The 14,131-nt window shown below is 53.4% G+C and overlaps 1 protein-coding gene across 1 annotated transcript; it reads right to left on the bottom strand.

The window, feature by feature from the left end:
- Positions 1-1,013: 1,013 nt before the first annotated feature.
- On the bottom strand, positions 1,014-12,704 carry LOC131209202 (uncharacterized). The gene is made up of 5 exons (XM_058202211.1): positions 12,150-12,704; positions 3,055-3,516; positions 2,857-2,990; positions 1,593-2,787; positions 1,014-1,522 (listed from the first exon to the last, which is right to left on the bottom strand). The coding sequence occupies exons 2-5, from the start codon at positions 3,433-3,435 to the stop codon at positions 1,061-1,063; spliced, it is 2,172 nt and encodes a 723-aa protein (XP_058058194.1). The 5' UTR covers positions 3,436-3,516; positions 12,150-12,704; the 3' UTR covers positions 1,014-1,060.
- Between the last annotated feature and the right edge of the window lie 1,427 nt (positions 12,705-14,131).

Here is a 14,131-nt window from a genome sequence, read left to right as displayed (position 1 = left end):
TAGGGAGAAACCATTTTGTTGACTTCGAGTTTTCCATGTTGCCGTCCTCACTGGTGTATCTGGACTTAAACTCGAACTACCTGATCTACCTGCATCTAAGCAATGTACATTTGCCCGCCCTCGAAATATTATCGCTCAAAAGAAACGATATTCCCTATTTGAACGTTACCACTCTGCGAATGGCCGCACCCAAGCTGAAGGAAATACATATTAGTGGGAACATGTTTGACTACAACGTGGAAACCGCTCTAATTGCGGCACTACAAGCGGCAGGCATTGCCTACGATGATTTCGAGAAGGGGCCCCTTGACATGGTTCACCATCTCAACGAATTGAATTACCACATCGAGAACGACAAACGGATCTTTCGGGATGTTGTGTTTACCTTGGTGATCGCGGCCGCCAATTTGTCTCTCGTTGTATGGGTGAGCTATCGCTTGTGGGACATGAGAAAATCGACCGCAGACCAAACTGCGCAACAGTGATCGACGATTTTTGACGTGCTTCGAAGTGGGAAACTCTGAATCGTGATCATGAATGGAATTAAATAGATTATTGATGAGCACACCATAATTGCAGGGGCATCGATTGTTTTGAATTCCATTAGAATATATCTGAAAGAATCAGTGTAAGTGAACTCTTAATAACCCGGAATTTTCGAAAGCCTTCCTCTTCTTCGCCTTATCCTGCTCGACAACCGCCGAGCCGTGTTGCAACAGAGACAATGTTAATCTTCTGTTGCTTTCTGTAACAGTGTGGTGGCCGATCGGTTGTTGACAAAGGGCGGTGAAAATAGTATGCTAAAATGGTAGTAAGAGCTCTTTGTAGATTTGGAGAGTAGTCTTCTTCAATAGCAATATATTCGAAGTGCGCGGAGTCGTTGGACAATGAATACGCCTTCAGCGTTCCCCAGGGGTCATCAAGAGTCCACTTCAACAAAACGTAACGAGAAACTATCGTTTTAATGATGATGAGCCATTTGAGTCTATTTCTATTCCACCTTGATCGTTTTTTGGTCGCGTGCCACTCTGCAACTTCTCCCGTCCCGACGGTGATCGTGTCAAGCTTTCGATCCTCGCAGTTCCGATCGGGCGGCCTCGTTGTTGATGCCGGAAGTTGCACCATCCGCCGTCACCGGCCGTAGCTGAACGAAGCGAGCCGGCTTCCGGACCGCCACCGGCTCATCCGGAGCGCCGCGCGATGCACTGCTGCTGGCGTACTCGCTGATGGTGACGGCGATCGGTTTTTGGGACTTTTTCATCGTCGCCGGACCGGTGGCCTGCGGGCAGAAGTAGTACGACGGTGGCCGAGCTGGTGGTGCCTGGGGATTGGTCAGCTTGAACGATTCGAGCGACTCCAGCTCGGCACTATCACCGCTCGCTTTGGCCATCTCCGAGGCCGCCACCCGGCCCATCGTGCCCTTCGCTGACTTTCGCGTCCCGCTGAGGGCCGCCTCGGCCGGGGCCGCTGCACCCAATAGACCAGCACTCGGCTGCCCCTTATCCCCTTTGACAGGTTGTCTCTGCTGAAGTGAGGGAAGTGCAATGTAGTGTGCGTCGTCCACCGACTCCGCCGGGTTCGCGACCCCTTACCTTCAGTTCCGCATTGTCGAACCCATTCTTGAACATTCGCTTGTGCACGGCCCGGAACTCGTCCATCAGCGCCGTATGTCGCTCGTCCGAAATGGCCATCGTGACCGGGCGGAGACGACAGTTCTTCTCCTTTAGGCGATTCTCCAGCTCCGTGAGGGCAGCCGCCGGGCCGGCTAGGGCGGAGGCCATGGCCCCATCGGGCGCACCACCGCCCACCGCAGAGGCACTTTTCTTCTCCGCCCGCCGGCGCAGTTCGTCCGATATCGCACTGCACAGACTGTTAGCCGGCGCCGCTGACTCCGCCGGCTCCTTCGCGGTTCCAGGTTGATCGGCAGCGGTCGGTTCGGCCAGGACCAGTCCCTGCGGGGGCGGTGGTGGCGGAGCGACACTGTCCGCGAACGGGGGTGGTGGCGGGGGAATGAGTGTGTTCGATCCCGCGCCACCGATCGAGCCGGTCGATGCGCTCCGGTGCACCTCGACAATGATCGTTTTCGTTTCACTCTGTTTCGCGTCCGGGTTCACGATCGTGCCCCGCTCCGAGAACTCGATGATGGTGGTATTCTTCCGCCGGTGACCCCCACCGCCGCTGGTAGCCACCGTCTGAGCAGGAGGTGAGGTCTGTGGAGGTGGAGTGGGAGTAGATACCGAGCCAGTGGAGGGCCGTTCGACCGTCGGCTTCAGCTCGCCGATGGCCGCCGTACGGCGGCGCTCGTGTGAAATGGACTCCTCGCGCACTATACTTAGCCGCTTGGACGTTTGGTCGCCCCAGCACGGGCTCTGGTCACCGTTGACACTGCTGGCGGAGCTGTTGTATCCGCTCGATTCGCCCGGGAACAGGTCGAGCCCGGCGCTCGGGCGCACGATCAGCTCGAGCACGTGCGACGACTTCATCACGCTGACCGCCTCCGAGAACGAGGCCTCGGCGAAGCTGTGTCCGTTGCAGGACAGAATCTGATCACCGGGCCGCAGGCCGGCTTCCCGTGCCACGCCACCCTCCTTCGTGAACTGCACGAAGATACCCGGCTTCCAGTCCGGACCCTTGCAGATCCCGCAGCCCAGTTTGGTGCGCGGCGCCACGGACAGGATCACTTTCAGGTCGCGCCCACAGCACGGACCGTCCTCCAGCAGCAGCAGCGTGTCCTCTGTGTCGCGGGCCGACGAGACCAAATGCCAGGTGAGTGGATCGACGGAGCGCCTGGAACGGAAAGGAACAAGACTGTAAACGACGGAGCTCCGAGCGGGGTTGGAAACTGAGGGAACTTACTCCTTGATCGGCAGTATGCCAAGGGCCCGCACTTTCATGATCAGCCGCTCCTGGTTGGCGATGAACGAGGCCAGCTCCCGGTGGACGGCGTCCTCCACTTGGTACCCGTTGACGCGTACTATTTGATCGCCCACCTGCAAGAAGAACACAGGAACCAGTTAGCATGCTGCTCCGCACGCTGCTTCCTTCGGTTCTCACCTTGAGACCCTGCCGGTCCGCTTCCGAGTCGCGCTCGATGGCGGACACAAAGAACCCGGTCCCGTACTCGAGCCCGCCCCGGATCGAGAACCCAAAGTTGCCACCGCCGCCTCCGCCACCCGTCGACCGGTGGTGGGTGGCGGTGGTGCTCTGGTGTGGTCGGACCAGCCGCACAATTCGTATCCGGGGCTGCTGGCTCCCGGTCACACCACCACCGGAGCCACCCGATCCAACGCCTCCATCGGCCAGAGTCTTGTGGAGAGTCGATTTGTCACGCTGCGATCGACTCTTGGCGGTGGTCGTCCGAAGTTGGGCGGCGGTTGGACCGACCCCCGACGACGGGATCACCGTGCTCGATCGCGTATTGTAGTAGTCAACCATTTCTGGTACCTCTCCGTCCGGTCCCGGACCCACGTCTTATTGGTCTGCTGGGTCCCAACTGTGTCCGGGAACTTGCGTCAACTGAAGAGAGAGAGAGAAAGAGAACGGATTAGGTGCGATGAACTATAGGGACGCGCTCGCCAGGTCCGTTGAGGTCCGTCCGAAAGCAGATTGGGCTAATTGGTCCATTCGGGGTGGTGAAAATTGCACCATCGCGGGAACGGGAAAGTTCGATGGCGTCACTCGGGGAGCGAGCGTTACGAGCGTTACGCGATAGCTACTTCTGGCTTCGTACGCAACGGGAGCGATCTTGCGGGTTGCTGCTAATAACACGGCTCAATGGCCAGCGTCAGGCAGAAGATCAGTTCCACTAGCAAGCACCACGGGTGCGCTCTCTAATTATCTCACCCACGGGCGGTAGAATTACATCAGAGCGCTCAAGACCCCGCTTGGCGTAAGTGTTAGTCTGAGGGGTAATGTAACGAAACAGAGCTTGGGAGAAAAAACACCCCAAGCGAGGATCGATTGAACTCAACGAGGGTGCTCTTCATTCTTTCCCAACACCAAGCCGACACCGGGGGGCACCATCAGTGGACGTGGAAGTACAGGCGTGAAGTCTGTCCCCCGCTTCGCGGCACAGCACCGCACACCTGCAATCATCGCGTAATCGCGTGAGAATTGCGCGCTCTGTCGAAGACTAACCTCCGAAAAGCCGCCCGGGGCTTCTTCAACCCGAAAACGTAACGCAACACACGGCTTTCTGAGGGGCTGAAGGAACTCTGTTTTGGTCTCAGGTGCCTAGGGTACAGCCCTCACTTCACAGTGATCGCTGAACCACACAAGCCCACCGATCGCCACCGGCCAATCAAGCGGATCGCTTCGGAGCGATTGGGAAACCGTTGCCCAAAACTCAGCCCGAGGCACAAAAAAATCACAAAATCTTTAAAACAGGTAGTAAATTATAGCAAAATGATGGCGCAACAATGGGTCGGAATCGATTAGGGTCGCGATCGAGTGGCGCGGTTCCGGTTGAGCAACCTCTCGCTTCCCGAACAAACGAGCATGGCTCGGGGGGTGTTATGTCAACCTCTCTGGACCATTGGAAACGTGTTTTGGAGAAATGGGGATACGGGTGCTTCCGGTGACCGTTTACGATTTTTTTTCGAGGGTCACGCTTTCGGGCCACGCAACGTCGATGGGCTGACCGATCGCAAACGATCGGTCGATCGTACAAATCGATCAAATCCTGCCATTGATTGGGCCGGCCCGAAGACCCTCTGACCTCGATGGGCGGCGTCCGGTGCGTCTGACCGGGAAAACCAATCGGGAAGTGGGGTAACGTTTGTGTGCGTTTTAATGTAGTGAGCAGAAAGTGGTCGCTTAAATTGCTTGTAACCCACTCGGCATCAGGCCTAACCGGGTTTGGAGTTCCAAGTACAAACTGCAAAATTGCCGAGATCCTATATTTAAAACCAAAATTTGTTTTTGCTATACTTTCAAACGGCCAAACCGGTTTCCGAGAAAGTTCCGTGCGTTTTGAGTGTAAAACTAACGAAATATTTTCGATGCTTTCATTACGGTGATAACACTCAAGGGTTTAAGTAGGTGATAAAACTCAACGACTCTTGACGGCCACAAGTATAGGACACTTTGGACTAAACTCGCAAAAGCCTTCCACAATAAGGATCATTGATGTCTTTTCGATAATCTAACTGTTGACCGAAAGGCCCCAACTCTGAAGAGTATACTGAATGCGAAAGACAGTTCCCAATTCAGAAGTTTAGGTCTTTAAAATCGTTGCCATCATTGGTCAGTGGCGTTGGCGCTACAAGAAGTCCTTCTTCTTGGTCAGATTTACTAATGGATTTTGCTCTTAAATCGGATATTCGACATAGTATTACGATTTAACGCAGCACTTCCCTGTTCAGCGCTAAGAAACTAGTTTTTCGGGTTCCGGGAAAAGCTTGCGTAAACGTGTTGAGTGTTGATATAATTGCGACGGACAGAATGTTCCAGCAGACTTAAAACACCGCCCTCTCCCCCGGAGTACGGTCCGGCCTCGGTCATGTTTTATTGCCCCTGAGATGTGGATCTATTTTCAGCACCACCTGGGCTTGATCGATGATCGAAAAGAAAGCCCCCGGGAGCGAGCAGTATGTGGGGTGCGGTGGTTGGCCGCTCCAAGAACGTTATCCAACCCGACCGGGCCCGGCTAGGCAAACCGGTTTGACCGATTACGCCACCGAGCCAAGAGTCAGCTGTTTTTCCAGGTGTTACTGTGCTGCTGCTGCTGCTGCTGTTGATGAGGCTTGCCCACAGCAGCGAAGCCAAGTCGGTGGCTATGACCTTACGTTCCGCGGGCTACCTCTTTGTGGTTTTCCCTACGTACCGCAACCCTTCCGGGGCGAGAGGAGGCGCCCGTTGAGGTTGTTGTGCCCTCAGTGGCAGGGCTTTCTACGGGTCACTTTGGATTAGTTTGGATCGAGGGTCAAACCGAGGATCTCTCACGCAGCACACTTTCAGCCAACGGCCCTCGCGGTGGTTAGTTTCTTCCACCTCGATATTACGCGTTCTCAACCGAGAGAGAGAGAGAGAAATCTGCTACAGACTGCCCTACCGGCTGGGCCCCCAGACGCAAGGGCACAATAGGGCGGACGGCGCTTGTTCGTGTTTACTGGCGAGTGCATAAAATTTGCGTAATAAGCAGCCGTTGCGCGGCTGCTGCGAGAACCACACGCCGAAGGCAACGCTCTGCTTAACTGGCCTGCCCCGCCCCGCCGCGTGCCCGCCCCGTGGCCACTATTATTATTATTATTTACATTCTTTAAGCACACTTTTGTTTCGTTTTGTTGCTTTCGGCGAGCTTTTCTCTTGCCGCGAGTTTGCCGTTGGTTCGCGCATACAAGTCACTCCCACGGACAGCTGCTTTCCAGACGCCAGAGCGCGTTAGACGGCGCCACATGTGAGTTTTCCACCGTGCACCGCGAGGAGGTGAACCTGCGGGGCCTTCGCCCGGGGGCTTATCTCATTAGAGCGAGGGGCGAGTAGGAAGCGATCGCCGGCAGGCCAGCTGTTGCTGCGTTGCATTTAATTAGTGGCACTTCCTGTGCGTCGAGCCGTGAAGTCACATTCGTAATTTAGTTGACTTATTTTATGACCTTATAATTTGATGCTTAAACTTAAACTCTGATCAGCTTTAACTGTTTGTTTTGTTTTTTAATGAATCGGTTCGGAAACGTTTATCGCTGTGTGAAGAATGGATTGAAACTTTTGCACACGACGCTTCGTGAGGATTCGTATTTACAATTCGGAAGGCATGCACTACCTGTATCGCGCTGCATCTACTAAGAAATGTGTAAAAAGGCAATAATATAATACTAAATTGGTTCAAGCTACATGATTTGCCATCTTATGGTAAAATAGCAATCGCTTCGAAATATTTCAATTGAAATATGCCAGGATATTTTGTGAAATGCATTGTCTCCATCTGCTGCCAGCTGCCGGTACTTTTCGAGCAGTTTCCCCTCCGATTCGAGTAGTACGAGTGCTCTCCTGCTACATTTTTCAACTAAATTTTTGCGTTAAATTCAAACAGCAATACTCGATCAGTTGTTATTGAGATTTTTTATCTTTTTGTTTCAATTTATCCGTTATTTGTGACAATAAGTTACTAACAATGATAAAGCAGCAACCTGACCCCCGTTACGATTAGGTAATTGGCAGTAATTAAGTGCGCACATATAATTTATTCTCGGCGACGTATAGCTCTGCGGCGTTCGAACTGCGTATTAAGTTTCACCATCAGGCACCTACTGTCACCGCCTCCCTTCACTGCCTAGAACTAGAACTCATCGACCGTTCTGGAGCACCCGCGTGGCACGTTGTGAAAAACCCGGAACCATGCATCACCGTGCCTTGCGTTGTTGTCGACACGGGACGTTGTAAAAACCCCAATTTGCATACCCTCAATGTCACCTCTCGGAGGCGGTGAGACAGAATAAACTCATCAACTCACTCGATCCGCAAACCGGGCAGATGCGACCGACCGGGTGGCGTGTCAAAATGTGTCGCAAGGGCAGGGCAGCATTGCGCGTGTTGTGGCTGGCGATGCTGTGCGCCGATTGTTTTGATTTCATCATTTTCCCCACGGCCTTTGCTTCCGCCGCTGGACCGCGAGTGGGGTACCGCGGGTTCGAAAGCTTGGGAAAACTCGAAAATCGACAAGGACAAGCCACGCGGCGGCGGCGGCGACGGGTCACACCACGCAGAGCATCGCTCCGGAGGCTGCAGGCCGATCGAAAGAGTCACCCCAAAAAGTCCGCCAAGGAATTTCAGGGCCACCCGAGGCTGCTGAGGCTGAGTACCGGCAAATGGAAAAAAAGCAAATCGTCCAAAAAGGCAAATAAATGATCGTCAGGCCTCTTCAGGCAACCCCTCTCGGCAACCAATCTCGGCGTAACCTTCGTCCGTTTTGAGGCAATCCGAAGCGATGCGATGAAGACGCTGCGCTTTCACGGTGCGACTCCGGTGCAAACTCATTAGCCGTCTCCTGCGTGGCCGTGGCTGTGATTCGAGTGTGCCTGCTCCGGAATCCGGCGGTATGTCCTGATCCTTCGCGCGAGGGCCACTAATGGCCACCCAAGAGGGTGCCCCGCCGTCGATAACGTATGGCAATGTTTCGCTAATGATCTCCGGGCTCCGACGATGGGCCGGAAAGACACATCAACCGAACGCAAATCAAGGCCAACAAATCGAGGCATCTGCTCCCGCCAGTTAATGATGGACATGATCATCATCATCATAATTGTCGATGATCACAAACGCGCCCGACCATTGCGCGAAGAGAGTATGGAAAGCTATCAGGAGACTGAAATGAATGATTGCCGTTCGCCAACGGAAAGGTACAAATTAAATCGATGTTCACGCTGGCGCGACGGACTCGAAACTGCTGTTGTCCGTAAGGGAAACTTTCCTTTCTAGTGCGTCACAATCTTACAGGGTTGAGGTTGAGCTGGGTAGCTAAAGTTGCCCAAATCTGCCCAAGTTAAACTGCAACTTCCTTGCTGCAACTCTCTTCACGCTCCAGATACTTGCGCCTGGGGCCACAACAGATCACCGAGGCGACCACACCACGGACAGGCCGCGACTTTGCACAACATGGACAGTCCGTGCGCTGCCGCCCTTAATGCATTTCTTCGTCCAGACATATTTGCCAACTGTGCGGCGGTGCGGTCCACTTGGCTTGTCGTCCGCGTCAAAGAAAATCGAAATCGAGGCTTAAAGGTGTTGCCGCAAAATGCATGCCTTTAGTTTCGGCAACTAAATCCATTCTGGCGCCGTAACGGGCGTTGATCGATGCACTTTCGTCACATGCCGGAACACGGTGCCGGGTTTTCTCCGATATGTAAGCCCGGGTTGGATGTTGGCAGCCTTTTGCTGGATGATCGGTTCAAGAGTCTCACACATTCGACTCTCTCTCTCTCTCTCGCTCACTCTCGATTAGCGATCATTCCCGCTTCTTAAGGGTTGGGCTGGAACCATTCGCTCGGTCGATTGCAACAACCTTGGCGGCCGATCGCGCGGTGTACCTTTTGGTGGCGCCGAGTTCGATTTTCCCGCAAGCCCAACGTGACCGTGTCGTGACACGATTCCCCCGAGGCACACACATATGGCGCCCCCTTCCCGTTGAAGCGCAACGAATTCTTGAGGGTCGTTTCGTCGCGCAGCAGCAAGTGAATCCGGAATGCATCGGCAATGATCGGCGGCGGGCCAATGGTGATGGCCCATCTGATGCTTCAGCCCCTTCTCAGCACACCCAACGACCTGAGCCGGGTGGCTCGCAAATCCGAGGGAGAGCATGGGAAGCGTGGCGAGCAATCCGGGGACGCCTAAAATTGAAGCCCACAATTCGGTCCCACAATTATTTCATAACCATCCTTTGGGGAGGACCCCACCCGTGCTTTTCGGGGCTGGGGGGCCGTGTGGGAAAAATGCTGGCAACTGTGTGCGGTGCTGTGGCCCTCCCAAGGCCCATGGGCAATTAAAAGTGGCGTTCGGCCGCGGGGCGAGCGATCTGATGAGCGATCGACCTGTGGCGTCAATGTGGGGCCAATGTACGCGGCGCGCAATGAGACTATGTTGCAATGGGTGGCAGCCACCGGCAGGGCATTGTGGGGCTCACCATCGGCCAACATTAGCCTGGCCGGATTGATACGTTACGGAAGTGGCCGATTCGCGGTACATTCAAGCATTTGGGCTTTTCGCTAACATTTAAGTCGTCCCGTCTAAATGTTAAGTTGAGAAAGGTAAGAGAATGAACTAATCATCAAGTAATTTCCGAACAAAGAATTTTTGAAGTGCCCATTAAATATCTTCGTGGTTTCTGAATCAACGGACGCGTCGTTAATCGATCAACATTTGATCAACATCAACAGTTGGCATTTCAAATCTTCTAGTTTATCTACGGTCAATCTTTATCCAATTAAAATTTGACCAGCAATATTTGGCTCAATGCTTGATATTCACTACGTTGGGGTAAGGTTGCAGGGCCAAATATTGAGCTGATTTGCATAGGTAGAGATCATTTAAAACAATTCCACGCTGTCACCCCTCTCGGCAACTTATCTAGCAAACGAGTCTCGACTCGGTCAACGACAGCCGGCGCTCATCGCCAGTCGGTAGTTTTGATCCTCGCTACGATTTGGGGGAATTTTCCGACCGGCGACGCCAGTACCGTGCAGCTGGGGCCTCCCTGCTCACCCACCCTGCGCCCGAGGCTGACGACAACGCGCGGGCACTCGCTCGCTAAATGCAACCCCGGGATCCGTGTTCCACCTCCCCTTCGGTGGCGGGTTGTGTGCGAAAAAAAATCCCACCGCCCCGGGGGGTAGTGGCCGCTTATGTTGGCATAATGGGCGACGTTGGGAAAGCCCCTCTCGAGTGTGCGGCACGGCGGGAACACCGACGGATGGCGTAACCTTTGCCAATAGCGCCAGCAGCACACATACAAGGCTCAGGGTAGAAAAAAGTGCGACACGACAAATAAAACCACAACATAATGCCCCGCAGTCGGGGTCGGAAAACTGTTGCACTCAGACGGGCGGGAGCGAGAGAGAGAGAGAGAGAGAGAGAGAGAGAGAGAGAGAGAGAGAGAGCGATAGCAACGAAATAGCAGTGGCCCCCGGGGGGACAGTTGTGTTGAACACCCTCGGGGGAAAACGCGTCAACCGAAAAAGGGGTTTACTTTTCGGGGAGGGCATAAAACAAAGTGTGACCATGACAGAAAGAGAGAGAGAGAAATAAGTAATGAAATAGAAGAAAAAAAAACGTCAAACCGAATTGGGAAACTATAGGACAATATGATCAATTACAAGATCAAGCTAGTCGGTGGCACCCGATTATGATCGGGCGGAAAAAATGGTGACACAACCAATGCCTCAGATGGCATCTTGAGTAACACCAAAAGCACCTTTCGGCACCTCGTACTGTTAAACTGTAAAACATTGCACAATGATGCAATGAAATGATGCAGCTACGCACCGCTCGATCGTTCGAGGATTTTCTTGTTGAAAGGAAACATTTCACGGGTTCATTCGAAGATCAATCAACGCCAGTTTCACCCCGGAAGACCTTAGCTGGAAAACGACCGGGCGCCGAATTAAGTTGCTCCCAAAACGCTGATGATCACCAGTAATCAGAGTTGATCGATCATTATTTTGAGCTGCAAAAAGGCATACAAAAATAAATAGATTGCAAAGGACAAAAACTGTGGCAGCTTCGGTCACTCCGCCACTTTATTAGCCTCCACAAAGCCTGGGCCGTGGCCAGAACGGTGGAGCGTCCCATAGTGCGCGATGATGATGATGGGGTAATTTTTATCCAATTAATATTTATTCGCGCCCGATCCCTCGCGGGAGCAACCTGTCCGTGCGCAAGGTTGCGTTACGACGATCGCTGCTCGGCGATCGTGCGCGGCGGCGTCCGATGACACGATGATGGTCCCATCCCCCACGCCGCACAGCCGTTGGAGGATGGGGCCATACGCGAAGCCGAAGCCACCGCTCACTACCGGCAGCAGCGGGAGGCGATTAGAGAGCCCAACGCTGGTGCTGCCTCGATGCTGAAAAGGTGACGCTCCCTCCCCGGAGATGAGATGAAGGCCGCACGCGGACGTCCCGAAGAATGTGGCCCGCTAGCGAGACTGTCAAAAAGTGACAGACTGATGGACGGGATAAGTGCACGCACCGGAAGCCGATCGTCACACCTGCGTCCGTCCGGCAGAAAGTGAAGAAAGTGGTTTGGCTGTTTGCCAAAACGTCATCGAGCCGTCATAAAAAAACACGCAGCTCCCGGTGCCTGCGCCGTCTGGCGGTAAAAAAGGGAACTCGGAATTCCAGTCGGCGAGGATCAACGATCGTGTGAGTGATCGCCGGTGACTGGCGCGATCGTTAAAGGTTACGACCGACCGACGAGAGGCACGAGAGAGAAAGTGAGCGAGATAGGGAGCCAGCAGCAGGGATGACGAAATCGAGTGCCGCAATCCGCACACACCGGACACTACGGATTTCACTCTGTCTTTCTCTGTCGAAGACCCCCGCACGAAAAGTTCGCCGGATGCGAGAGTTCACCAGCTTTGTCGCTGGGGATGCTGTGCTAATGCGGTTGTTGTTGGTTAGCTCTACTTTATTGCGCTCCATCCATTCCATCTTATTTACCATTTACGTCGACCGATCACTGTCCGGTCGGTCTGTCTCGCTCTCTAGCCACCGGTCCTGCTACGATGACGCCGCTACGATCGTGACGATCCGGAGGCTTGGCAGTCAGAACAAGATAACATTCTACATACACTCGGACCAAACGACTACAGAGCAACGCGCAGGCTCGCTTCGAGCCTCTGGTGGACAGCCCTTTATGGGGCTCTCGTCGTTCTCAAAGAACTCACTAAATCACTTTCCGCGTAGATTGATTACGCGATCAACGCACACCCACATAGACACACGCGAATATCGGTAACAAAAGATCTCCACGTTTTCTGGTTCGTTTGCCCGCTCTGTTGTGTGCCGTGTTTAACAAATCTCTTCTTTTCACTTTTCACAGCGCGAAACGGGGTTCCGGCTGACGGGGCCACAACAAAACACAGGCAGACACAGGCCCACGAATCAATCGAACATCGCAAACAAGCGTCACAAACGTGCCGGGGACGGAATGCCGCCACCAGCAACAACAGACGTAACAACAACTAACAACTCTTCGATCGAGCTTTTCGAGGATCCACCCGTCACTCACACACTCTAGAACTCGCGGACAACGAACACAACTCTCGGGCAACTCTTCTGTGCCGGATGAACTACGAAAGGGTACTGAAACGGGCCGCGGATTCCACCGGACTCCGCTCCGAGCAGATCGCCATCCCCACCGCGGGAAGCCTCTGGGAAAGTTGGATCTCCAACGAGGTTCCCCTCTCTCTCACTTACTCCCGCGTGTCGGCCAAAGAAGGTTTCTCTTTGTTCGGCCCTCTCTATCGTGCGATCGTTTCGAGCGCGAGAGCGAGCGTAACTCTCTCTCTCTTTCGCTCTCTCGAATAGCGACTTTGGAGAGAGGCTGGTCCGGCGAAGAACGTACCCAAGCGCGACCGATATGGGGCCCGTTCCGGCCGACTTCCGTCCGTCCGGGAGTTTAGAACTTGCGTGTGTGACTCAAAAATCCTGACCCTTTCCCCCGGGCTACGCTACCCTTCGGAACCCTCTGGCGGCGGCGTGCGGGTTACGCTTCGCTGCCTAACCGCTTCGTTGGTCGGTTCGGTTCTTTCTCTGCCGAGCCCGTGGCGCAAGTGCGCCACATGTGCGGTTTCACGGTTTTACGACCACCACACCAGTTACCACAAACGGGACCACTTTTGAGAGGGTCTAGACGGGCACCTTACCAGGCACCTTGCAACCGTGACCTCGTAACCCTCCGCGCTTGGGGTGATCCGTGGCACACACGCGAGACCGACGAACCGATGAGGGTTCAATGGCACCGCTAGACTTCCGGTCTAGCGTACACATCCCTAGCCCTAATTAATTGCACAGGTGGCAGGTATCTGTGAGTTGCGGGTACCACAGTTCTGAGGGAGTCGCGAACGAAGGATAGGCAACAAATGGAGGACCCTCTTTTGTGGTGAACGAACCCCGAAAACATTGCAGGAAGTCCAACTGGACCAACTTATCAAGATTGGGCCAGATGACAGATCCCCAACTGACTGTGAAACTTGTTTATTGGGAATAATATATAATAATATAATAATTTGAATAATTAATTTTCTAAGCAATTTCCCATCGCCTGAATGCCGTGGGAATGATTACAAAAATGTCTTATTGGGTTCCACATCAATTGAAAGGCAAAGACACTGAAAGAAGGAAAACCATTTGCAAATTACTGCTCGCAGCTTTCAGTTTTCAAAACCTCATGAAATTATTGATAAGCAACGCTTTTGGCAACAATTAATGCGTTTGAACCAAGCTTTTACCATAAAACGACTAGAATGGGAAGACCATGATGAGAAAAGAACATGAAAAGACATGATAAGCAGATTTTTCAACATGACAAGCACCGATCAAACATCCCAAAACCAGTCAGAATAAGAATCGTCAAATTAATAGGAGAACGTATCAAGAATGATTACATACCTTCAGGCGCCGTCCACTCCAGTCATTGG

The sequence above is a fragment of the Anopheles bellator genome, chromosome 2 (genome assembly GCF_943735745.2).
Source record: "Anopheles bellator chromosome 2, idAnoBellAS_SP24_06.2, whole genome shotgun sequence".
Taxonomy (NCBI): domain Eukaryota; kingdom Metazoa; phylum Arthropoda; class Insecta; order Diptera; family Culicidae; genus Anopheles; species Anopheles bellator.
The sequence above is the reverse complement of the archived record's forward strand: the minus strand, read 5'-3'. Positions and strand labels throughout refer to the sequence as shown.